The 27,816-nt window shown below is 46.7% G+C and overlaps 1 protein-coding gene across 2 annotated transcripts in view; it reads right to left on the bottom strand.

Moving 5' to 3' along the window:
• Nucleotides 1-27,816, bottom strand: part of temp (protein prenyltransferase alpha subunit repeat-containing protein tempura) — a 186,077-nt gene that overhangs the window by 20,925 nt on the left and 137,336 nt on the right. For both annotated transcript variants that reach the window (XM_045764827.2, XM_069337897.1), the window contains exon 3: nucleotides 18,908-19,065. In XM_045764827.2, the coding sequence (XP_045620783.1) occupies nucleotides 18,908-19,065 (158 nt within the window). The remainder of the gene's footprint in view (nucleotides 1-18,907; nucleotides 19,066-27,816) is intronic.

The raw sequence follows: 27,816 nt of genomic DNA, 5'->3' as shown, positions 1-27,816 counted from the left end.
TTTTAATTTTTTGGGGCTGATTTTTTTCTCTGATTTCAAATTCTATTTTCTTTGTCTCTTTAGGTTGTTTTGATGATTAGGGACCATATTAGGGCTTTTCACTTATATAAAGTATACCCTAAATATATTCCCTAAATCATTATAATTATTATAATTATCCCTATATTTTGTGTTTTTTGAGGGGTTATTTTTTCTTGACTTCATTTCAACACATATTGACCTACAACTTTCACATATTCAAGTACGAATGCCAAACAATGTTTATTAAAACATACAATTAAATTAATGAATTAAAACTACCTTTATTCATTGTTGATAACTTCAACTTCAACTATCTCTGAAACCAGAGTTTCAACTTTGAGTGGCTTCTAAATTTCCAGTTATTAACCAATTCTCACTACTTTGACATATTGTGTGCTCTGCTGTCTGTTCTACAATCCCATCAGAACGGATTTTTCATAAACTTTATACATTTGAAGTTATAAATATTTCTGGTCTAAATTTGCCGCATATTTCAAATGCCCTATTGACAATTTTTTTACAGTAAACTATACTGAAACTCTATATTCTAATTTGATGAAAATGAAGATCATATGCTATTCTGAGCGAATAATAACATTAACCCTTAACATGCTCTGGGTCTAATATCCTGCTATCCACACAGGCGCATGTCATTTTGAAAAAAAAAAAATTTTTTTTTTTTGCTAATCTGTTAAGTTCTGTTCACTGATCACGGGAAAAATAAAAAAAAAATTCTATTGTACTTACTTTTGTTGCAATAGAGCCGAGAAGCTCGGTGATGACGTCACAATCTGCATGTTCGCTCATGCAGTACACGCCCGGGAGATGTTGCGCGCAGTCCTCAAACAGCCAGAGTTGCCACAAATATATTTTCGCGCTATTTATTTACAATGTCTAAGCGCATTTTATCTAATTTTTTTTCACTAATTGTGTTTCAAATACTGTTTGAACATATTTTGTATCAATAATTGTTGCATATTTGAGTATACACAGGCGCACACAAATGTTTTCAATTACGGCAATATAATATGTCATTACAGTCTATTATATTGTATGTTCTGCTTATATTTGTATATATTTACACACACACACACGCTATCTGCTTATATGTTTACATATTTACACACTCGCACACGCTATACACACTTTGAAGCACACTTAGAAGATTTCTAGACTGTGGTAGTCATTGAAGCAGTCGACAGCACATAATGGGATACCACACGTTTCACACCATGTTTGCACAAGCTTCCGTTTCTTGTCTCTACGTGTCGTTGTTTTACACACCAAGCAATCACGTTGGGCTATTGCACGCTTCACACCAGGTGGTAAATACTTAAGTTTGTGTGCTAGGAAGCCTTCAGTGTGAGCGAGGCGTGGAGTACCACCATGCTGCAACAGTGGGTTTATGATGGGCCGCTGAATACCTGGGACATCTTTTGCAAACTTTCCTAATAACTGTATTGCAGCATCAAATACAAAGTCACGGAAAGTGGGCTTACGTCCAGTTCTCACAAGGTACATGTTGAAACAGTTCAGCATGCTCATGTCCACAAGATGGAAGAACACTTTTTTCGTCCACCTACATGTCTTCCGCACACACTCTGCAGTGCCAATCATCATGTCTGATTTATCAATCAACCGCATGTTGATATTATAGTCTAAAACACAGTCTGGCTTATATAGTGGTGCGTTTGTTTTATGGCTCACTTTCCCACTGTTCACCATTGTTCCATCATGAATTGTTGTCAACAAGTTCACCTCTCTTTTGTCTTTCCACCGAACTGACAGAATGTTATCACTTTTCCTTCTCTGACACTCACCAACTGCAATGTCGTTGTCAAACACAGGCATTTCCCTTCGTTGTGGCTTTACTGTACCAACCAATCCGGTTCTATTTTCTAGCAAGAACCGAGCTAGCAAGGGACTTGTATAGTAATTATCTGTGTATAAAATGTGTCCCTTGTTCATCCACGGAGCCATGATGGTCTTCACTACACTCCCCGAGAATCCATGTTCGACGTTACCGGGAATGTCTACATCACTAGCCGAGTACAGAATCATGTGTAACACGTATCCTGTCTCACAATCACAAAGAACAAAAAATTTCAGGCCAAATCGGTTTCGTTTTGAGGGAATGTACTGTTTGAATGGAACACGTCCCTTGAAAAGTATGAGAGATTCATCAACCACCAGCTTCTGTGCTGGTACGTAAAAATCTCTGAATTTTCCAATAACATCGTTCATGTAGTGCCTCACTCGCTACAGTCTATCATCAGGTGTTCGGTCCTGAACACTTCCAAAATGTAGACACCTGAGGAGTATCTGAAACCTGTCTCGTGACATATATTTCCCGAATAAAGGTGTTGGTATTGTCTTGTCCTTGCTCCAATAGTCATTTATTGCATGTTTGTGACAGTGCTTCATCAACAAACAGAGTGCCAAAAACACATACATTTCCGCCACTGTGGTATTTTTCCAACGCTGCAGTCGTGAAAATTCTGTGATTTCCCTCTCAATCAGGTAAGCAGCATGCAGGTTCGTTTGGTGTACAATGTATTCCATGAGTGGTTCATCATAGAATGCTGTAAAATATTCCATCTCAGCCATGTCCTCACCTTGATTAGGGAAAAGGTTTGTAATCCCTACATCTTTATCGTCAAAGTGAGGAATATTAGGAATAAAATCGTCACCATCACTCCACTCAAGTACACCAGGCGTCCTGCGAGATGCAGAGGAAAGACGGCGAGGAAGCGATGCATACCGGCGACCAGGAGCTGAATACCGTCTGCGAGAAGCACGGCGGCTACGTGCACGTGAGGTTGGTGCACGTGAGGAGGGTGCACGTGAACACGAGGGTCTTGGTCCCTCATGTGGTGCCATGCGGTGGCGCTTGGCCGGGCGAGATGCTGCTGACGCGACAATTTCTCGCCCAGTTACACCACTGGTACCAGCCACAGGCTCAATAAAACTTTGATCTGAGTCACTAAACCCAGAAAAGGAGTCACCTCCCTCTGACTCGTCACCCTCAAACAGAAAATATCCACAGGAACTGTGAGGTCGTGGTAGAATTGGGGTAGAAAATGGGCGAGGAGGCATGGGAGAGCGTATAGGCCTCGCCATGGCATGGCGGTCATTCTCACTTTCACTGCTGCTGCTACTATCACCCGACAACTGTGTATAATCCTCATCGTTGTCTGAATCGTCAAACACACTTTCTTCACCTTCAGAGAATAATTCGTGGGCTATTTGCTCTGGGGTGAGGGACTGAGTGGTGCGTGCCCGTGAGGCGTTTGACCGTGCGCTCGCCATGGTGACTCTCGCTAAACTGAGGCCTCCCATGCCATCGAATCGTGAGCTGGATTTTTTTTCAAAATGGCCGCTGTTTACTAGAGCCCCTGGGCAGCGTATGGGACCCCCAGCTACACCGCGGGCCATTCAAATCGTGCGCGGTACCCATACACTTCATATGAAGTGAAGCCCAGTTGACTGGTAAAACGATTTACACTTCATATGAAGTGATGCGCACTTTAAGGGTTAAATGAACAACTAATGATAGTTCATATTTTTTATTCTGAATTGAAAATCTGAAGATTTCAATATTCAATTTTAAAATTAATCTTGATTCTCTTGTTTTTAAGTTACGCTGTGATCATTTAGACAAAATTGGAGCATTTACGTAGTTGATTTATGCAAAAAAAAATTGGAAAGTGTTTGTGCAAGTTTTAAAAACTTACGTTAAATAATTTTTTGTAAAATCATATATGTATGTATTGAACGGTCTAAAGGTTAAACAAGCTAAGAGGATGAGGGAAGGGGATGTTCCCTCCATGCTGGATTTGATATTTACCAGGAAAGAGGAAGAGATATTTGACATTCAGTACCATGTAAAAGTGACCATGTTTTTTGGGAGAATAAAGTATGCAATGCATTATAATCTGGAAGAAAATGAAGGTGAAGCAGTTGAAAAGCCTGATTTCAGGAACGGTCATTATGGGGAACTCACACATTTCGTTAAAGAATTTGACTGGAAAGACTTGCTGTTAGGACATGAAGTAAATGAGATGTATGTCAAGTTTTGTGAAATATATGATAAAGGCACAAACAAATTTATACCAAAGCTGAGATGCAAAACTAGGAAACAGGATTTGTACAACAGAAATAATGAGAGGGCCAGAGACCAAGTAAGTAATTATCAAAAAGAAGGCACCAAACTGGGAAGGTTATGTAGCACCATCAAATGTGCGAGATAAGCAGAGGGCGCTAAATATCACCAAGGACGCCAATACAAAAACAGAAACGCATAAGGCGAACGATATCAAATGTATCCGAGTCACTGAGAATATTATCGAGAGACAAGCGACCGCGGGGGACGGTCGGAAAACAAGACACATGCTCGTCCCGGAAGTCAGGTCATTCAACAAGGATATGCACGACCGTAAGAGGGACAATGCAATTAGGACAATAAGGAGCAGGGTGGCGCTCCATCAAGTGACCATGAGTTAAGCGAGTATGGCCAATACGCAACCTCGCCAGAGCCAATTCCCATCGCCGGTTACGGTGGCAGGGGGACAGCCACAAGGATGGAGCAGCCGGAAAAGCTGGAGGAAGGGGGGCCCACTGGTCAGACCCAGAAGCTTCAGCCGGGAGACAAGACTCAAATGCCTCTGCCGCCCCCCCCCCTCCCGGAAGGGGCACCCCCCGAAGCTGCACGTGTTTCGAGATCAAGTAACCCCTGCTCCGACCGCGAAACCCTCAGACGCTTCGGGGCCGGAAGCAGGGGAGGGGGGGACCAGAACGAACAGAAGGGGAAGGACGAGGAGGTGCGGACGGAACCAGGATCGAAGCGACCCCCACCCCCAAGTCCGGGTCTCGAAAAGCAAAGCAGGGCAGCCCCGGGGCATCCGGGTGAGCAACCAATCGAGCGCGTTGCAACAGACGAAACGTAGACTGCAACGCACGTGCCGCCTGTACCCGAATAGAATCATCAGAGGATTGGGTAAATTGAGTCACAAGCAAGCAACAACACTCACAGGACTCAGGGTCGAAAGTATCACCGACCCAACAGGCAGCGTGGCAGAGGCAAAAACAATGAGGGTCACCCTGAGACAAGGGGACCGAGCAACCCTCAAACTCGCACACAGCGAGTGGGGACTCCGGGGTCACATCCATCAGACCCACGCGCCCCCTAGGGGATTCCCAGGGTCCTGAGCGTTTACTTTAAGAGGACTCGCGCTCAGGTAGTCCCAGGCAGGGTGCTGCAAACCGGCACCCAAAACTACCAAGCAAACTTCTATAGCTGAACCCCAGGGACATGTACACTCACGGGGACCTAGCAGGGGGCGCCACCGAGGAGAACAGTGGAAGGGCAAAAACAAACTGAATAAAATAACAGAACCCCCCACCAGGCAAAAAGAAAAAGAAAAAGAAAACTCCGCAAGAGGACAGCGAACCCCAAGGAACAGAGCCGGCCGCGATGTCGGGAAATACAAGCTGAGCAGCACCCTGCGCCCCTACCAGTGCAAACTGCCTCTTACCTGCCGGTAACAAGGGAGAACAGAACACCCAAGAGCCCAACAGGCGGCCGAAAAACCGAAAGGTAAAACGGACCAGCAGAGGCAGACCCGGAGGAGCCTGTGGAAGGTGGCCCCAAGCCCCAAGGGCAGTACTTACAGGGCACCTAGGGAAGGCAGCCCTAGGCGCATGCAGCCCTAGTACTGAAGGTAACTCCTGGCTCTCGCACCCACAAAACCAACACCACACGCAAAGCACAGTGCAGTAGCGACACCGGAGCTAGAGCACATGACCATCGCCTATAGCATCAGCCTCAAGAACTGAGGTGTGGGTAGCCGGCGTGGGGGTCTGGGGCTTCCCCTTCCCCCTCCCGGGAAGGGGGGAGCTGCGCAGACAGCGGCGCGGTGGTGTGCGACGTCACACTAGTTGCTTGTTTTCGGTTGGGGAGTTCTATCTACTAGTTCGGCTTTTGGTGGCAATTTTAACCAGAATAGGGATTTGTTTTGAGGCGCTTACCTTTCTGGGTGCCTGTTCCGGTCGATGGCAGACATAGAATGCTTCCAACCACACGGGGGCTTCTATAGGCCATTGCTCCCCTTGCCTCTCTGAGGGGGCCCGGTTCTGGCCGTGGTCCCCGGTAGGCCAAAGAACTCCATACACATGACTGATGCCAAAGTCTGACATTAGCATATCAGCCTGGGATAGCTCCGGGGAGCTGACGGGGCTCCCCCCAGAAAAGTTGTTATTATATATCTCACCATGGGTCCCAAGAAAGTCAGTGATAAGGATCAAGGCAAGAAAGCCCATGTGAGGATGACAATAGAGGAGAAACAAGAGGCATTTGGAAGCATGAAAATGGTACACGTGTTATTGAACTTTGTAGCCAGTACAATGAAGCCACGTCAACAATATGCACTATACTTAAGAAGAAAAAGGACATTATGAGTGCAAAAGTGGCAAAAGGCGTAAGAACAATGACGAAACAAAGACCACAAATACTTGAAGAAGTGGAATAGTTGTTATTAATTTGGATACACAACAAGGAGTTAAAGGGTGATAGTGTTTCGGAGGCCATCATTTGTGAGAAAGCCAGGGTATTGCACGAAGACCTTGTAAAGAAAACCCCTGGAACGAGTGATGCAGATACGAAAAGAGTTTAAGGCAAGCAGGGGCTGGTTTGAAAAATTTAGAAAAAGAAGTGGTATCCATAGTGTTGCGAGGCATGGGGAGGCAGCCAGCTCAGACAAACCAGCCGCTGAACAATTTATTGAAGAATTTAAAGAGTTTGCAGAGGCTGAGGGATACCTACCACAAAAAGTGTTTAATTGTGACGAAACAGGACTGTTCTGAAAAAGATTGCCTAAGAGGACATACATTACCAAGGAGGAAAAATCCTTGCCCGGATACAAGCCTATGAAAGACAGGTTTACGCTTGTGCTGTGTTCAAATGTGAGTGGCGATTTGAAAATCAAACCCTTGCTAGTGTATCATTCTGAAAATGCAAGGGTTTTCAAACAGTATAAAATGCAGAAAACCCAAATGAGTGTGATGTGGAAGGCTAATAAAAGGGCATGGGTGACTAGGATTTTTTTTTCGGAGTGGGTGAATGAAATGCCGTGCCCTGCACTTCATTCTGCAGGAGAAACATCTGCCACTCAAGGTCCTGCTTCTCCTCAATAATACTCCTGCTCATCCTCCAGGATTGGAAGATGAATTGATGCACAGATACAGTAAATTTCTCACAATAAAGTTCCTTCCTCCTAACACCACTCCTCTAATTCAGCCTATGGACCAGAAAATCATAGCAAATTTTAAGAGACTGTATGAAAGGGCACTTTTCTGGAAATGTTTTGAAGTGACTGAAGCCACAAACCTCATTCTCAAAGAGTTCTGGAAAGACCATTTTAACATTTGTAGTGCTTTAAAACTCATTGACAAAGCCTGGCAAGAAGTGACTCAAAGAACCCTGATCTCTGGCTGGAGAAAATTGTGGTCTGAATGTGTGACAGAACTAGACTTTGAGGGGTTTGAGCCTGTAAATGATGTGCCTATTGTTGAGGAAATTGTTACTCTGGGCCAGCAAATGGGCTTGAAATTGGATGGTGATGATGTGGAGGAGTTGGTGGAAGAACACAACGAAGAACTGACCACCGAAGAACTCCAAGCCCTTCAAAAGGAACAGCAAGACAACCCAGCTGATGATGTTTCTCCAGTGGAGGAGGAGGAGGCAGTAGCGAATGTCCCTTCTGCAGAAATTAAGGTGTGTCAGATGTGGGAAGAGATGCAAATTTTTATTGAAAAGACTCACCAAGAGAAAGCTGTAGTAGGCCGTTGCCTTAATCTTTTCAATGACAATGTGATGCCTTACTACAGAGACAGCTTGCGAAGAAGGAAAAAAAAAAACTTCCATGGACAGATTTGTGAAAAAATCCAGCAGTGAGCCACAACCAGGACCTAGTGGTACTCAGGAAAAACGTGCCAGGGAGTGCACACCAGAAAGGTCCTCACTGCCTGATGTTATAATGGAAGGGGGACTCCCCTTCCAAACAGTAACACCTCTCCTCTTCCCCCTCCTCACCATCTTCCATATGCCTACAGCATTCAACAACAAGGGTTGTTGAATGTCTCGAATATAAATATATGTCTCGAGACAGATTTGCGATAATCCTCAGGTGTCTTCATTTTGCAAATGATGAAGACCAGAATGATGATGTTAGACTTTGGAAGGTAAGGCACGTCCTGAATGAACTTATTGGAAAGTACAGGGATTTCTATGTACCAGCTCAGAAGCTTGTGATTTACGAATCCTTTGTGCTTTTCAAAGGATGTCTTGCCTTCAAGCAGTATATTCCCTCCAAATGCCACCGATTTGGATTGAAATTCTTTGTACTATGTGACTGTGAAACAGGAATTGTGTAACACATGATCATGTATACAGGTACAAATGTAGACATTCCTGCAAATGACCAACATGGCTTCTCAGGTAGTGTTGTGAAGTCACTGCTTGCACCATATCTGAACAAGGGCCACATATTATACACAGGTAACTATTATACCTGTCCCTTGCTAACTAGGCTCTTGCCTGATAATAGAATTGGAGTGTGTGGCACAGTGAAGGCAAAACGAAGGGAAATACCAGTGTCACAATGCTATGCAGGTTGGTGATTGCAAGCTAAGGAAAACAGGTGCAATGCTTTCAGTGCGGTGGAAAGACAGGCGTGAAGTGAACATGTTGATCAGCATTCACAATGGTACAATATTGGACAGTGGCAAGGTGAACAGAACAACAAAACAAATAATCTATAAGCCAGATTATGTCTTGGACTATAACATCAACATGCGTTTGGTGGATAAATGTGATAAAATGGTGGGGGCAATAGTGTGTGTACGGAAAACAGTGAAGTGGACCAAGAAAATGTTTTTCCACCTTGTTGATGTAACAATGTTGAACAGTTACAATATGTATCCTGTCAAAACAGGTGGTAAACAAAATTTCCGTGCATTCAGTTTTACTGTAGTGACACAATTACTAGAGAAATTTGGCAATGTAATTCCTGGCATACAGAGGCCCATTCTGAACCTAGTATTGCACCATGCTCCAACACCCAGGCTCGCTTTCAAGGGTGCCTTTGTCACACAATCTCAGGTATTTACCACCAACTGCAAAGCGTGCTGTTGGCTAGCATGAGTGCATTGTATGCAAGACAACAACCAAGAGGCAACAGAAATGAAAAATGGTGATGACTTGGTGCACAGCGTGTCAGGTCCCTCTGTGTTATGTCAAATGTTTTGACGAGTATCACAGTCTTGCTGAGTTCTAAATGTTCAAGACTGGTGCAAAAACATGTAAATACAGAATAAGTGGGTGTAAATATTGAAAATAAATAATAAGAAATAGTATATTTTATTGAAAATAAGACATTTTTGTGCAAATACTTGTCACACTAATATGTGGATATAATATACATTGATAACAGTTCTATAATAACAAATCGTCAAGTGAGAACATATTGAACCACACCAGTGAAAAAAAATGGGTGTAAAATATGCCATAGATACTGTAAATAATGCCACGAAAATAAATTCACTGCAACTCTGGCTCCTTCTCCGTCGTGCCTGACTCATCCCGGGCGCACAGCGCTCCAGCAAAGATGAGGCGTGATGTCATCAACAGACTTCTCGGCTCATTTACATCGTTGGTATGTACAATTAAATTTTTGTATTATTTTTCCCGTGCTCAGGGAACACAAATATGCCTCTGTATGATCAGGGATTAAAAAGAAAAAAAAAAATTCTTTTGTTGCACCTGTGGAGTGTTGAAGCCATTTGGACCCCTCACAATTTGAGGGTTAAATATGCAAAAGCTAGAAGATAGAAGAAAAAGAGGCGATATGATCACTACGTACAAAATAGTAACAGGAATCGATAAAATTGATAAGGAAGAATTCCTGACCCAGAACTTCAAGGACAAGAGGTCATAGATTTAAAATAACGAAACAAAGCTGCTGGAGAAATATAAGAAAATTCACTTTTGTAAACGGAGAGGTAGACGGTTGGAACAAGTTAGGTGAGAAAATGGTGGAGGCCAAAACCATCAGTAATTTCAAAGCATTATATGACAAAGAGTGCTGAGAAGACGGGACACCATGAGCATGGCTCTTATCCTGTAACTACACTTAGGTAATTACTGGTGCAATGGTGAACAATGACAAGGTGAACAAAGTAACCAAAGAACAAATATATAAACCAGATTGTGTTCTGGACTATAATATCAACATGTATTTGGTTGATAATTGTGACATGATGGTGGGTGCTGTCGAGTGTTTACGGAAAACAGTGAAGTGGACCAAGCATCCACAACCCAAGGACTCCTCCGGTAAACAGCTAGCCATCTCATTCTTTGTCAGAAAAGAAGGAGACGGCTGCAAACGAGAACACCTACCACCAGGACCAAACGAGCAGAAACCTCTGCGCCGGAGGAGAGCATGGATCTTCCCAACCCAACCCCCAGAGGCAAATGCCAACAGAAAAAGGGGCTTCGAAAAACAATCTTGAACCAAAGGGGGCACAACAAACCAAGGAGAAGACTGAAATGTGAGCACCCTGTCCAATGACCAGGATGGCTCAGGCGGTGCATGAGCAGGCCGGAGGTGAAACAATGCATGAGACAGCTTACAGAACAGAGCAGAAGTAACATCCACCCCAAACGCAAGCTGAAACAGCTCCGCCAGTACCACACAATATGAGACGACAGTATTGGGCATAAGATGATGATGGACACCCCCCGAACGTGAATTAACTCAGCAGACGAGTTACCTGAAGCGACCAGCCCCAAAGAACCAAGGACCGAATCGAACCCTCTCGATTCAGACAATGAACTACCAGATTGCAGTCCGAAAGAAGCCGAATTGTCGATCCACGAATGACCAGAATCCTCCGAAGAGACATCCACATCACCGTGAACTCCCGCACCGTGGTGTGGGCCCTGAACCCACGGCGCACCGTGGGTTCAGTGCGCCAAAGCACTGAACCCCGAAAAATCCGAAGAGGAAGCCGGTGACGCAGCAGCCAACATAAGGCACCAGGAGAGTGAACCCTGCAATCAAGAGAGAAGCGGAAGGGGAGACTCCGAAGGAACCAGAACAGCCAACAAAGCTAAACCCAGTCCGGCAGATAGACCAACACAGCAAAGTTCAAATTCCCGCACAAACTCTCGAGCAATCGCCTCGTGACCCGGGAGCCCTCCAGAAACAGCCAATGGAGGGACCTCACCACAGCAGAGCCTTTGGAGGAAGAGATACAGAAGAGGTCCAAGAGTCCCACACAAGACCCACCCAAGTCCAAACCCGAGAGGGAACCCAAATTAGACTTCCTCCAGTTTACCAAGAACCCGAACCCGGCGAGCTGGGAAAGAACCAAATCCCTGGCGAGCACACACGAAGATTAGCTGGGAGCCCATAACAGCCAGTAGTCAAGGTGGGCCAGAACCGGAACCCCCAAGAGACGCAAACAGGCCATAATTACCTGGGAAGGTGTGTGAAAGTGCGAGGTGCCAGATTCAATCCGAATGGAATGCAACGAAAGTGGTAAGCCTGATGCCCCCACAACAAAACCGAGCCACTCCCTGAACCCCAGATGAATCGGGACATTCCAATAAGCTCAAGAAGGGAAATGAAATGCAGGACCGAAGCCAAATGACCACGGGCGCACAAATCCTCCGCTACCACTACAGTGGTAGTGGTAGTGGTATTTCTCCAGTCCGCTATGGACTGGAGAAATGTCACAAGTGGAGTACCACAGGGTTCAGTTCTTGCACCAGTGATGTTTATTGTCTACATAAATGATCTACCAGTTGGTATACAGAATTATATGAACATGTTTGCTGATGATGCTAAGATAATAGGAAGGATAAGAAACTTAGATGATTGTCATGCCCTTCAAGATGACCTGGACAAAATAAGTATATGGAGCACCACTTGGCAAATGGAATTTAATGTTAATAAATGCCATGTTATGGAATGTGGAATAGGAGAACATAGACCCCACACAACCTATATATTATGTGAGAAATCTTTAAAGAATTCTGATAAAGAAAGATCTAGGGGTGGTTCTAGATAGAAAACTATCACCTGAGAACCACATAAAGAATATTGTGCGAGGAGCCTATGCTACACTTTCTAACTTCAGAATTGCTTTTAACCCTTAAACTGCGCAACGCGCCTGCAGGCTCGCGTCTGGTTTGCGCAACGCGCCTCCAGGTATTTTGATTTTTCACGTTCCATTCAAAACTGGCGCGCGGTGACGCAGGTATGGTATGGGTGGGTGGGGGCCCCAGTGATCGTCCGCCATCTTAAAAAAAAATCCCAGCATGCCCTGCGGCCGTGGGGAGCCTCAGTTTCACGGCAGCAACCATGTCTGACGCATCCTCTACGAGCTCCCACTCCACAGTGACCCGCGGTCATGGAAAACGACTCTCTGAGGAGGAAATACGCGATATTTTGTATGATGACGGTGCTCTGGATGATGACCTGGACTATGATCCAGATAAAGACCTAACTCAGAGATCTGATACGAGTGAGGAAGAGACAGAATTGGAAGATCTGGCGAGTGTGTGGGGTACTCGTGCCTCGCCCGGCCTGCCTCGCCGCCCTGGGTCAACACCGTTATCATCACCACCATCATGTATGTCCCCAGACGCTAGTAGTTTATTCAGTGATAGTACATGTGACGAATCTTTCTCGGGCTTCAGTGACATTGGCTCCGATACGAGTAGTGTGGACGACCCGAGTACGAGCAGTGGTGGTGTTACCAGGCGGGGTTTTGCTACCTCAGCAACACGCCGCGGCAGGCGGCAGCGTGCCTCACAGCATGTGGACAACAACAGTGGCCCCTCAACATCATTTATTCGTGGTAGGTCTACAGTACGTAAATCTGCCTCAGCGCCTAGCATACCCTCACGCAGCTCCAGCAGAAGCAGCGGACGACGTAGCCGTAGTTTTGGTGCTCGTGGTGGTGTTGGCCGTGGTGTTGGCGCCAACACCAAACCCCCTGGTGTACTTGTGTGGGAGGATTGCACCACATTTGTCCCTCAAATACCAACATTTGATGATAGCGATTTTGGTGTTACACCATTATTCCCATATACTGGTGATGATATGGCAGACATGGAATATTTTCAGGCATATTTTGACATTCATGACGCATCTTGTCACTGAGACAAACAGGTTCGCTCACTGCCTCATAGACGAAGGCATTTTACCTGCCTCACGGCTCACACGATGGAAGGACACGACAATCGACGAAATGTACGTGTTTCTGGCACTCTGTATGATGATGAAGCACTCTGAGAAAGCTGTCATCCAAGATTATTGGAGCAAAGACAGCCTTGTTCCATCGCCTGTGTTCAACCGGTACATGTCGCGTGATAGGTATCTCTTGATTCTCAGGTGCCTGCATTTCGAGAATAATGCAAATGAGGACAGACACGACAGACTGTGGAAAGTACGGAAGATGTTCAGTGACATGAGAGGGAAGTTCAGGGATTATTTTGTACCTGGACAGAATGTGGTTATTGACGAGTCGCTTGTACTGTTCAAGGGGCGACTGGCATTCAAGCAGTACATTCCATCAAAGCGGCACCGATTTGGACTGAAGTTTTTTGTGCTATGCGACTGTGAGACTGGTATTGTCTTGGACATGATATTATATTCTGGTACAGACGTCGACATACCGGCTCAAGATGAACACGGGTTCTCTGGCAGTGTTGTAAAAACCCTGATGGAACCGTTGCTGAACAAGGGGCATGTACTGTACACCGACAACTATTACACCAGCCCCTTATTGACCAGATACCTCCTTGCCCACAACACCGGCGTATGTGGCACTGTGAAGAGCCACAGGAAGGAAATGCCAGTGTTCGGTATAGCTATAGCCGTGGGTGAGTGCCAGCTGCGCAAGTGTGACAATACGCTGTCAGTGCGGTGGAAGGACAGACGCGAGGTGAATATGTTGACTACGATTCACACCGGTGCCATGTTGGACAGTGGGAAAGTCCACTTTCAGACACGCAACACCGTGTATAAGCCAGACTGTGTCATAGACTATAACGTGAACATGCGCCTCGTCGATAAGTGTGACATGATGCTTGGTGGAGTGGAGTGCGTGCGCAAGTCTGTGAAGTGGACTAAAAAGTTCTTCTTCCACCTCATGGATGTTGCAGTGCTCAACTGCTTCAATATGTACTTAGTAAAATCTGGCAGGAGACCGTCTATACGTACATTCAGTGCTGGTGTTGTGTCACAGCTGCTAGTAAAGTATGGCAAGGAGGGTTCTGTTGTACCACGCGGAGTGCAAGCCACAATGCCACATGCAGCTCCAGACAGATTGAAGGGTAATGAGAACTTCGGAGTACATATGCTCGAGTATATGCCAGGCACAGCATCACGGGAGAAGGGTAAATGTGCCTGTATAGTATGCAGGAACACTACCCGCAGAGAACAGAAACGAAGATGTATCAGCACCTGGTGCGTGGAGTGTAAGGTGCCACTCTGCCCCGTTGGCTGTTTCGCAGCATATCACACACTCGCGGAGTACTGAGTGTGTTTATGGTGTGTGTGTATATAGTGTGTGATACTGTACAGTGTGTATATAAAGTGTAAATATAAATTTATTTGGCATGATACATTGGAAATTGTGCAGGATAAGTGAACTTGTTTGCGATGCACGTAACACAGTGTCTACGGACAGTACGGATGTTGTACTGCGATATTATAGTGTACGTGTTCATTATACATTGGATTGGCACATAAAAACAATGAAAATGTATTTGGAAATGTGCGCAATAAATTAACAAAAATATATTCACGGCAACTCGCGCGCCCCGCCCCGAGCGCCCCACCGCCTCCGAGAGCTTACGCCACGGGCGCACGGGGAATGATGACGTCACACCCCAACTTCCGGACCCCATAGCAGCCAAAGTAAGTACAATTTCGATTTTTTTTTTACATACCCATACTCAGGAAAGGGTTTTTGACACTTTAAAAAGAAAAAAGAATTTTTTCCAGAGAATTTATTTCCTGCGCACTGCGGGGTGTCACATTTGGAGGCAACGCAGTTAGGGGGTTAAATACATGGATGGTGATATACTAAAGAAATTGTTCACGACTTTTGTTAGGCCAAAGCTAGAATATGCAGCGGTTGTGTGGTGCCCATATCTTAAGAAGCACATCAACAAACTGGAAAAGGTGCAAAGACATGCTACTAAGTGGCTCCCAGAACTGAAGGGAAAGAGCTACGAAGAGAGGTTAGAGGCATTAAATATGCCAAAACTGGAAGACAGAAGAAAAAGAGGTGATATGATCACTACATACAAAATAGTAACAGGAATTGATAAAATCGATAGGGAAGATTTCCTGAGACCTGGAACTTAAGAACAAGAGGTCATAGATATAAACTAGCTAAACACAGATGCCAAAGAAATATAAGAAAATTCACTTTCACAAACAGAGTGGTAGACGGTTGGAACAAGTTAGGTGAGAAGGTGGTGGAGGCCAAGACTATCAGTAGTTTCAAAGCGTTATATGACAAACAGTGCTGGGAAGACGGGACACCACGAGCGTAGCTCTCATCCTGTAACTACACTTAGGTAATTACCAGGGCTGCTGAAAAGGAGGGAACTTGCACGTGCAGCTGCACCAGGCCGACATCCCAAGGAAGGGCAGAGGCGAACATGCATCGAGGCGTTCAAACTCGCCCCCCAGGTAAACCAGAACAACCGTAAGAGCCTCTCGCCACTCAAGTGTATGCCACAACTGACAGAACGTATGCCATGTCCTTAATCCTTAAACAGCGCAAAACATACATGTATGTAGCGAGTAACTGTCACAGAATGGCGCAAATCATATATACAGTGCTTACGAGTGCCTCTACTGTCTCCACTCTATCATCCGGACTATATGGGAAGGACCCCCAGCCGGATTATCACATTTTTCGGATAATGGTACTTTTTCACCTACGAGTCCAAAAGTGACAATTTCCAACTACCTTTATACTACAAAACAACATAATTTGAATTGCCTTGCCACATATAATTATTAAATATTCAACTAGAAAACTCAACTTACCTTGATGGTGTTCGTCTTCTTGATTGATGCCACACATCTTGAAGTTAAGAATTCTTAACAATTTACGTAACCTATGCTAACACAACACTAAAATTAACACTTAAAATTACTGTACAGTTCATTAAGCAAAGTTAGTTTTGACTGCCAGCTGCTGAAGCCTCACTGGTTGAAGGCATTTGGGTTGCCTGTGAGGCCTTGCTTGTTGAAGGCGCTTCCATGCACCTCACTTGTTGAAACGCTTGCATGCCCTCACTTGTTGAAGGCGCTTGGCTTGCCTGTGATGCCTCACTTGTTAAAGGCGCTTGCTTGCGCCTCACTTGTTGAAGGCGCTTGGCTTGCCTGTGATGCCTCACTTGTTGAAACGCTTGCATGCCCTCACTTGTTGAAGGCATTTGGCTTGCTTGTGACGCCTCGCTTGTTGAAGGCACTTGCTTGCTTGCGCCTCACTTGTTGAAGGCGCTTGGCTTGCCTGTGGCGCCTCACTTGACGGCATTTGGCTGCCTGTGACGCCTCGCTTGTTGAAGGCGCTTGCTTGCTTGCGCCTCACTTGTTGAAGGCGCTTGGCTTGCCTGTGGCGCCTCACTTGACGGCATTTGGCTGCCTGTGACGCCTCACTGGTTGAACAACACATAACTTGTCTTTAATTGCTACGACAACCTTCCTCCTCTTAACACCTCCAGAACGATTGATGCTGCTACCAGACATATTCTTGGCCAAAAATGTTCAAAAGTTACTATAAAATAAAAAAGTTATTTAAAAAAATATTTCACTAATGGAGCAGCACTGTGATGCCGCACTGGTTGAGGTGTATAATAGTAACTTGTCTTTAATTTTTAGGACAACTTTCTTCCTCTTAACACCTCCAGAACGATTGATGCTGCTACCAGACATAATCTTGGCCAAAAATGTTCAAAGTTACTATGAAAATAAAAAGTTATTTAAAAAAATATTTCACTAATGGCGCAGCACTGTGTATAACAGGAGGGACGGATGCACACGGGTTGACCAGTGTTGGACAGGTCCACTTGGGGTGGGGCAGCTATAGCACGTTACGTAGGCCGCCAGGAGGAAAATAACTCACAATATTTTTGAAGGAAACTTCAGCCTGTGCACATTACTTTTAGGAAACTTATTTATTTGTTATTACATAATTACTAGTACTTATTTCAGTTATTTTTGGCTATGATTAAGTGTTTTAAAATTAATGGTAATTCCTGTACCCAAGTGGTCCCTTCCGACGCACCCCTCCCACCCTCCCAAAACCACCCACCCACCCCACCCCCTCCTCCACCATGCGTCTAGAGCCACAGACGGGATTAATACGGTATGGCCGAATATTCATCCGGCCAAACCAGCTTTTATCCGGTTCCTGTGGCCATTTTGGCCGGATATTGTGATAACTTTATCCGATCACAATTTTGGCCGTATAAGGGCATTTTCCGGATGTTTGAATCCCGGATAATCGCGGGGTTACAGTATTTACGAACTTTTCGGGTTACGAGCCCAATTTCTTCGGAAAATTCAAATCAGGTTACTCGCTTTCCCTCGGGAAATGAGTTTGTTGATATGCGTATGGCCGACCTAGTGCGTGGTGGCCCGGCAATCTTTAAAGAATTCTGATAAAGAAATAGATATAGAGGTGGTTCTAGACAGAGGGTTATCACCTAAGGACCACAACTTTGTGTGAGGAGCCTATGCTACACTTTCTAACTTCATAACGGTTTTTAAACACATGTATGGCGAAATACTAATGAAATTGTTCACGACTATTATTAGACCAAAGCTGGAATATGCAGCGGTTGTATGGTGCCCATATTTAGGAAGCACATCAACAAACTGGAAAAGATGCAAAGACATGCAACTAAATGGCTCCTAGAACTGAAAAACAAGATACTAGGAGAGGTTAGAGACATTAAATATGCCAAAACTAGAAGACAGAAGAAAAAAAGAGATATGATCACTAAGTACAAAATAATAATGGGAATCATTAAAATTGATAGGGAAGATTTCCTGAGACCTGGAACTTCATGAACAAGAGGTCATAGATTTAAAGTACTGTAACTAAACAAAGCTGCCGAAGAAATATAAGAAAATTCACTTTTCGCAAACAGAGTGGTAGACGGTTGGAACAAGTTAAGCGAGAAGGTGGTGGAGGCCAAAACTGTCAGTAATTTCAAAGTGTTATATGACAAAGAGTGCTGGGAAGATGGGGAAACCACCAGCATAGTTCTCTTCCTGTAACTACACTTAGGTTTTATTACCAGTTGACTGACAGTCGAAAGGCGGGACTAAAGAGCCAAAGCTCAACCCCACTCAAGCCTAACTAGGTGAGTACTGTACACACATATACTGCTACCAGGCCTATAGATAAGTACTATATAGACTTAAAATGCTACCAAACCTATAGATGAGTACCGAATACACTAATAATGCTACCAGACCTATGGACAAATATATACTGTATACACTTATAATGCTTCCAGCCTATGGACAAGTATTGTATACATTTACATTGTTACCAGACAATGGACAAATACAGTATACACTTATAATATTACAGGGGACTTACTTATATTACTAATATTAATATTACTACCAGTGGGGCCATACTCAGAAAACATTGCAAAACCATATGGAAGGAAGAACCACTAGGAAGATTACTTAATCAAGTAATTGCATGCTTGTTTCATAATGACCTTAAAATAATTCTAGCAAATTGTAAAGCAAGAAATACTGTATAAAGGAAAACGAACCTTCTCGTCTTTTTGACTGCTTAGCCTCGAGGATCTTGGAATATGCATAGGCATAAACATGCTTGACACACCATGACTCTAGACCAAGCTTGTGTTCCACATGGATGATAGGTGAACGATTCACTTCCCCAAGCGAAAATACTATATCGAATTCATCTCTGAAAACACAATATAATTTAATACAGGAGGAAGATTACATACAGATCAAACTTATACTAACGTGGCCTACTTTCCATGGTCCAGTTCCACCAGGATAAGGTGACAAGATGTAAAAGTGTTGCAGCAAATGGCATGATATCATTAACATGCCACAAGTGAGACTGGCATTTCAAGAGCCATAAATAGAGCTACCCTAATGAGAGCTTTGCTTGTACCCTGATGCACATTACAGTAAGTAATAAAAACAATATACAGTGGAACCTCGATTGACGAACGTCCCTCTTTAAGAATTTTTAGGGTTACGAGCTCAAGTTTCTTGATACATGTATGGGTCAACTTAGTGCGTGGCGCATTTAAGTTTATCAGTGTCTCCTGCCTAGTGACGACCGCGCTTTAATTCTTTGTGAAGAATTTCATTGTTTTTGTGCTTTTTTTGGTTTCTGAACATAAAAGTTCTTATTATATATTGCACCATGGGTCTCTGAAGTGTTTCAGAGCCCCTCATTTGTGAAAAAGAGAGGCTATTTCATAAAGATCTTATAAGGAAAACCCCTGGTATGAGTGATGTAGATATGAAAGCATTTAAGATGAGCAGGGGATGGTTTGATAAAATTAGAAAAAGAATTAGCATTCATAGTGTTGTGAGGCATGTGGAAAAACAAATGTCTATAGACAGATTTTTACTAAGATAAGCAAGCAGTGAGCCACAACCAGGTCCAAGTGGTATGCCTGCAAAACGTAGACGAGAGAGTACCCCAGAAATGGCATCACTGCCTGATGTTATAATGGAAGGGGGACTCCTGTTCCAAACACTATCACCTCTCCTCCTCCACCTCTCCTCACCGTCTTCCATACGCCAACAACAGTTCTCAATAGAGGTATGATATACTGTACAGTAGTACAAAATATGAGCAGTATTATATATAAAATGTATTATGAAGTTAATATTTATGGGAGTGTGGAACAGATTAATCCAATTTACATTATTTATTATGAGAAAATTTGTTTCTGTTTACGAATTTTCGGTTGACAAACCATCTCTGGGAACGGATTAAATTCGTAAACAAAGGTACCACTGTATATGATTATCAGACTAATAGAATAGGGGTGTAATGGTAATGACATGAAACTTTAACAATAAAAAAGAATACTGAACTGTATATTATAGAGTTAATAAAACCAGTCATTTTGTACTGAAATGGCATTTGGAAAAATTAAAGTACATGTACAGACATACAACATAAGAAAATATTTCATCCATTTAAATTAGCCACATATAAGAATAGAGCATTGAGTGCAATAAACCAGCGTTGAATGTAATCAAATGCCATTTTCTGGGTGAGACCCGGATGCTCCCTGGAGCTATTCGGGCTGATATAAATGTATTAGACCCTGACATCAGTCAAGCGAATGGAGTTCTTAGACTTACCAGGGACCACGAGCCAGAATCTGGCCCCCTTCCCCCCTCAGAGAGGCACAATGAGCAATAGCCTATTGACACCCGTGTGTGGTTGGAAGCATTCTATGTCTGCCATAACTGAGTCAGGCTCCCAGAAAAGTAGGCGCCCCAAAATAATCCCTATCTGGATAAAATATTGCTACTGAAAGACGAACTGTTGGACAAAACGCTCCAAACTAAAACCGAGCATGACATCACAACTGTCACCGCGCATCTATCTGCACAGCTCCCTCCCTTCCCAAGAGGGGAAAGGTGGAGGAGCTGTGCCCCAGACCCCGTGCTGGCTATTCACACCCCCAGTTCTGAGGCTGGATGTCAAAACTCATGAAAACTGCCGAGCCGGAGGGAGGGAGGGTTGCCGGGGAGTCTCCAGGTCTCACCCAGAAAATGGCATTTCATTACATTCAACGCTGGTTTTCTAAGGGAGGAGCCCCTTCGGCTCCCCGGAGCTACTTAACCAAAGATAAAACAAGAGGGACTTACCCGGGATGCAGTCGCCACTCGCTCCTCATCTTGAGGTTGAGACAACTGACTGCAATTTCCGACCCAATGTGACACATGCCCGACTAGGACCAGGAACACTGACTAGGTAGTGAGTGGCCCGAACCCTGATCGACCTTCAAAAACCTTATGCCCGAATGTCAGTCCAAGACATGTTACCAAAGACGGCAGCCAACGCAGCAAACTTACGAACACCATGGGCACGAGGATAGACCGCAGGCTGACTGGACCAAATAATCCTGCGGACAACCTGGGAGACCCCAAACCCTGGAATAGGTTAGAAGGAAAACCGGGTCAACTCAAAGTGCATCCCCGCATCAAACCCGAAATTGGTGCAAAACACAGTCGATCGATGTGAGTCCCTATTAATTTTTGGTTGCAAAGAAAAGGAGATAACATCTAGGACAGAAAGAGCCGTAGAAGAAGCAAAAGTAGATCAAATTGATGGTCTAGTGGAAGGTCTTACAACCAAAGAGAATGTCTGCGACTACAGGAGCGGCCAGGACCCTGTTCGACCTCCAAAAACCCTGGGCCCGAATGTCCACCCAAGGTATGTTGCCAAAAATGGCAGTCAAAGCAGCAAACTTATGAACATCGTGGACACAGGATAGACTGCAGGTTGGCTAGACCTAACCCTGCGGACAACCTGTGAGACCCGAGCCCGGGAACAGGAAAAAGGGAAACCAGATCAACCTAGAGCGCATCCCCGGCCACCGAAGCCATGGCGTTCAAATAACGGCGGAGAGCCGCAACCGGACACAACACATGATGCACCCCCGGCCTGACCAACCAAGCATCAACAACTCCACCAGCGCCACATGATATGAGGCGACAGTATTAGGCATCAGATGATGGTCCTGAAACAACCAAGAGAGAAAGGACAGAACAACCCTATCAGAGACCGAAGAACACCTACGCAGTGAGAGGAAGAAATGGAAGGACTGCCAGGAAACCTCATACTGCCTCTGAGACGAAGCACGCAGGTGGGAAACCAACAACGAAGCCACATGCGCACCATACAAGTGATGATAAACCCAAGTCAAAAACACCAGACGTGAAAACTCGAGGAGAAGACCGAATCAGCCTCGTACCGGGCAGGACCGATCTGCTGAAAGAGGGGGAGCCGCGGGAAAACCCTCGGGTTTGGACACCGAGCAAGCAGCGCCTGAAACCAAGGCTGGGCCGGCCACCAAGGAACCAAAAGGACAATCCAACCAGGTAAGCCTCCAAGCGAGCCAGGACCTGGAGCAACAGCTGAACCCAAGGGAAAGAGGTACAGGTAACCATACCTCGACGCCTCGACCACGCCGACGCAAAGAGATCCACGTCCCAAGTCCCGAACGTCTGGCACAGCCAACTGTAGGAGTCGGCGTTGACCATCCATTCCGTGGAAAGGGGAAGGAACTGGGACAGGCCGTCCACCAGGATGTTGGACACCCCCCGGACGTGAACTGCCAGGCAAGCCAAACCCCGAGAACTCAGCAGACAAGTCACCCAAAGCGACCAGGCCCAAAGAACCAAGGACTGCATTGAACCCCCTTGGTTCAGGCAATGAACCACCGGGGAGCAGTCCGAATGGAGCCTGATCCTCGATCAGTGAGCGACTCGAACCCGCCGGAGCGACATCCACATTGTCGCCTCTGACCGTGCTGTGAGCCCGACGGAATGACAGACCCCACCGTCTGTGGCTGGCCTGGTGAGCACTGGTCACAAAGCCCCAGCCAAGAGACGACGCGTCCGTGAATACATAGAGCGAGGGCTCGGCAGGCGCCACGGCACTGAACCCCGAAAAACCTGAAGAGGAAGCCAGCGACGCAGCAACCAACGCAAAGCCCCCGGAGGCTGAACACAACGGTCGCGAGAGAGGCGGAAGGGACGTCCCCTTAGGAACCAGAACAGTCGACAAAGCCACACCCAACCTGACAGGTAGACCATCATGGCAAAGTTCAGGCTCCCGCACAAACACTCGAGCAACCACCACGTGACCCGGGAACCCCCCGAAAACAGATGAAGGCGGGATCGCGGGCGAAGCAGAGCCACCGGAGGCAGAGATATGGAAGCAGTGCGAGCATCCCAAACCAAACCCAGCCAAGACCGAACCTGAGAGGGAACCAGATGGAACTTCCTCCAGTTCACTAAGAACACGAACCCGGCAAGCTGGGAAAGAACCAAATCCCTGGCGAGCAGATACATGGACTGGCTGGGAGCCCAAACCAGCCAGTCGTCAAGGTAGGCCAGAACCCGAACACCTAACAGACGCAGGCGGGACACAATGACCCGAGTAAGTTGCGTGAAAACGAAAGGTGCCTGATTCAACCTGAAAGGGAGACAACGAAAGTGGTAACCTTGATGCCCCACAACAAAACCGAGCCAGTCCTTGAACCTTTGGATGAACGTATTGGCACCGGGACGTGACAATATGCATCCTTGAGGTCCAGGGACACCATCCAAGCGCCCTGCTCCAAGACAAGACGGACCTGGGATAGAGTAGTCATCCGGAAGGAGGGGCAAGAAACCCACGGGTTCAGACGGGATAAGTCCAGAATGAACCGGAGGTCCGCACAGTCTCGTTTCAGGACCGGAAACAGGCGGGAAACCCACCTGAGGGATGTCGTCGTCTCGACCACGCCCAAGCGAATCCACTCCGAGATGACCCGACAGAGCGCAGGGGAAGAGGTCTGCCCCGCCAGCCCCAAACCCTCCAAGGGAGGAGGAGGAGCCACCCAACTCCACCACAGGCCGTGCGAAACGATCCGAAAAGCCCATGAATCGTGGGACCAGCCGCGAGTAAACAGGGCGAGCCGGTCTCCCCATCGCCCCATCAATGGAACGAACTGCGAAAGGACCGACGCGCCTTGCAAAAACCCGAGCGGCTACGAGGGCGATCCCCGCGCCGACCAGCAACAGCCGGAACCGAAGGCTGCGCCTGCCCCGAATCTGGCACTAATGGCCTACCCCAACGAAAAGAACCCCGAGCCCCGGCACAACTTTTCCGGGAAGGCCCCCCACGAGCCCCCTGGATCAACAACAACTCAAGACATAGGCCAACAACTAACCGAGGCTGCCTGCAGGTACTGCAACACAGCAAACTCTGCAAACAGCAACGGATAAAAAGACGAAGACAAACGAAGAGTTAGGGCCCAAGTGAAGTCCAAGGAAGAAGCTAGCACCGTCTGCCGACATGCGAGGCGAGATGCATAGAACCGCGAAACCGCATCATGCAGGAGTGGCGCGAAGAGCTTCAACAACGCAGACGACGCCCACACTAAAGAGGGCAGCGCACCGGACCATGCAGTGGTCCCAAGTGCCCCACATCCAACTTAAGCCAATCCGAGGACAGCTCAAGTAGGGAAAAGAAACACAGGGCCGCAGCAAGCAGGCCACGAGTCCGCAAATCCTCCGCAACCAAGGCAGCCGAAAGGGAAGGAACTTGCACGTGAAGCTGCACGACACCAACATCCTGCGGAAGGGCAGGGGCGAATAAACAAGCATTGAGATGCTCAAAGTCACCCCCACAGGAACACCTAAAATGCCGTGTGAGTCTCTCGCAACTCAAACGCGCGGGACGGACAGAACGTGTGCCAAGCTTCCAACAAAAAAAAAGAGGGCAGTCTGCCAACCAGGACGACTCCGGAACCTCATAACGAATCCAGTACAAACTAGAAGAACCGTACACAAAGGAACGCGGATCCATCACAAAGGCAAAATCCGGGTCGCGCAGGCGGTAAGCCGCCAAGGCCTCCCCACACCTCAGAAGACAAGATGCGGGAAGCCAGAAACCTCCAGAAGGACGGAACCGAAGAACTCGTGGGATCACGGAACCGAACCCGGGAGGGGTGGACCCCAAATCCAATTCGTATGCAAAGGAAGCGAAAAAGAACCCCCTCTCTTTGTAACATCAAGCCCCGCTCGGAGGGCAGGAAAATCCAGGTGGGGTCCAACGGGGCCAAAGGCCCCTCTCTCCAGCCCCGGGAACCTCGCCCTGAGGACCCGGGGCCGAGTCGGCCTCCAAACCTCCCACCTACAAAGAAAAGGCGGGAGCTGCAGAAAAAAGCAGGAACAAAGGGGGCCCACTGGCCAGCCCCAGAAGCTCTGGCAGAAGGACCAGGCTCGAATGCCTCCGCCGCAACCCCAGAAGGGGACACCCCTGAGACCGCCCGAGTCTCAACACCAGCTAGACCCTGCCTCGACTCCGAAACCCTCAGACGCTTCGGAGCCGGAAGCAAGGGGGGGGGGGGGGGGAACAGAATGAACGACAGAAGGGGAAGGACTAAGGGGGCGGATGGAACCAGAGCCAAAGCGACTCCCACCCTCAAGTCTGGGTCCCTATAACCAAAACGGGGCAGTCTCAGGGCATCCGGGGTAGCAACCAACCTAGCACGTTGCAGCAACCTAAAATGAGCATGCAACGCCTCAGCTGCCCACACCCGCATATCAGGCACAGTAGCCTGGGTGAAATGGAGTACGTACAGACAACACACGTCGCACGACTCCGGGTCAAAACAGTCTCCGACCCAACAGACAGCATGGCGGAGGCAAAACCGGTGAGTGTGTCACCCTGAGATAAGGGGACAGAGCAACCTTCAAACTTGCAGGACGCGAGGAGGGACTCAGGGGTCACATCCATCGAACCATGTAGCCCCCATGGGGTTTTCCAGGGCCCTTAGCCTAGGTTACACGCTAAGGGAAGCCCAGGCAGGGTACTGCAAACCGGCGCCCAAGTCTACCAAACAAACTTCTATAGCTGAACCCCCAGGACGTGTACACTCACGGGGGCCAAGGGGGGAGGACCACCAACACAAGGTAGAGATACAAATATACCCCAAAAACAGCGAAGGGGGACCACAAGGCAGACCCCCCACTAGGAAGAAAACAAACACAAAAGAAAAACCTCGCAAGAGGACAACGTACCGAGGCGGAACAGAGCTGGCCGCTGTTATTGGTGAAAACAAGCTGTGCAGTACCCTGTGCCTTTGCCAGTAACAAAAACTATCCCTTACCTTAACCAGAGACAAACAAGGGCAATAAAAACCCCAGCTGACCCCAAGGCGGCCAAATACCGAGAAGTAACCGGCACAGCGGAGGTAGACCCCGAGGTGACCCAGGGAAGGTGGCCCTAAGCCCCAAGGGCAGTACTTACAGGGCCCCTAAGGAAGGTGACCCTAGGTGCATGCAGTCCGAGTACTGTGGAATGTCACTCCTGGCCCACGCACACCACCGGAAGGGACAGCTCAAACCACAAGGCACAGAACTGCAATTGAAAACTGGAGCCAGAGGCACGACCACACCAGACTCCCATCAGCCAAGAACTAGTGTTGGGCCGCCGGCGCAAGAGGTCTGGGGCTCCCCCCTTCTCCCTCCCAGGGAGAGGAGGATGTGCAGATGGCGGCGTGGCGACATGATGACGACATGCTCATTTGCTAATTTTCGTTTGGGGAATTCTGTCCACTTATTCGGTCTTAGGTCGCAATAGTTTTACCAGTTTGTTTTGGGGCGCCTACCTTTCTGGGTGCCTATCCCGGTCGATGGCAGACATAGAATGCTCCCAATCACAAAGGGGGTCTTTATATGCCATCGTTCCTCGTGCCTCTCTAGAGGGGGCCAGGTTCTGGCCCTGGGCCCCCGGTAGGCAAAAACTCCATGCATTGACTGATGTCAGAAAGTTATACATATCCATTCAATCTGGATAGCTCCGGGGAGCCGACGGGGCTCCCCCCCCCCCCCCCAGAAAAACCAGCGTTGAATGTAATGAAATGCCATTTTCTGGGTGAGTCCCGGAGGCTCCCTGGAGCTATCTAGGCTGATATGTATATCCCTAAACTTTGGCATCAGTGTGAATGGAGTTCTAGGCCTACCGGGAACCACGGCCAGAACCTGGCTGCCTCAGAGAGGCACGAGGAGCAATGGCCTATAGAAATGCACTCGGGATTTGGAGCATTCTATATCTGCCATCGACCGGGACAGGCACCCAGAAAGGTAAGTGCCTCAAAACAAACCCCTATTCTGGTTAAAACAACTAAAATAGACCAGCTAACTCCCTCAAATGAAAATGAGCAAACCAGCATGACATCACATGCATTCCACTTCACCTGATCTTTCAGGCATCCCTGTGTACAGGAATCGTAGCAGACGGGTGGAAACAGGCTAACATAGTTCCAATCTACAAAAGTGGCAGCAGGGAAGACCCCCGCAATTATAGACCTGTATCATTAACAAGTGTAATAGTGAAAGTATTGGAAAAACTAATCAAAACTAAATGGGTAGAACACCTAGAGAGAAATGATATAATATCAGACAGACAGTATGGTTTTCGATCTGGAAGATCCTGTGTATCGAATTTACTCAGTTTCTATGATCGAGCCACAGAGATATTACAGGAAAGAGATGGTTGGGTTGACTGCATCTATCTGGACCTAAAAAAGGCTTTCGACAGAGTTCCACATAAGAGGTTGTTCTGGAAACTGGAAAATATTGGAGGGGTGACAGGTAAGCTTCTATCATGGATGAAAAATTTTCTGACTGATAGAAAAATGAGGGCAGTAATCAGAGGCAATGTATCAGAATGGAGAAATGTCACAAGTGGAGTACCACAGGGTTCAGTTCTTGCACCAGTGATGTTTATTGTGTACATAAATGATCTACCAGTTGGTATACAGAATTATATGAACATGTTTGCTGATGATGCTAAGATAATAGGAAGGATAAGAAATTTAGATGACTGTCATGCCCTTCAAAAAGACCTGGACAAAATAAGTATATGGAGCACCACTTGGCAAATGGAATTTAATGT

Source organism: Procambarus clarkii, chromosome 38, assembly GCF_040958095.1.
Source record: "Procambarus clarkii isolate CNS0578487 chromosome 38, FALCON_Pclarkii_2.0, whole genome shotgun sequence".
Classification (NCBI taxonomy): Eukaryota; Metazoa; Arthropoda; class Malacostraca; order Decapoda; family Cambaridae; genus Procambarus; species Procambarus clarkii.
Note: the sequence above shows the minus strand (reverse complement) of the source record. Positions and strands in the feature narration are given on the sequence as shown.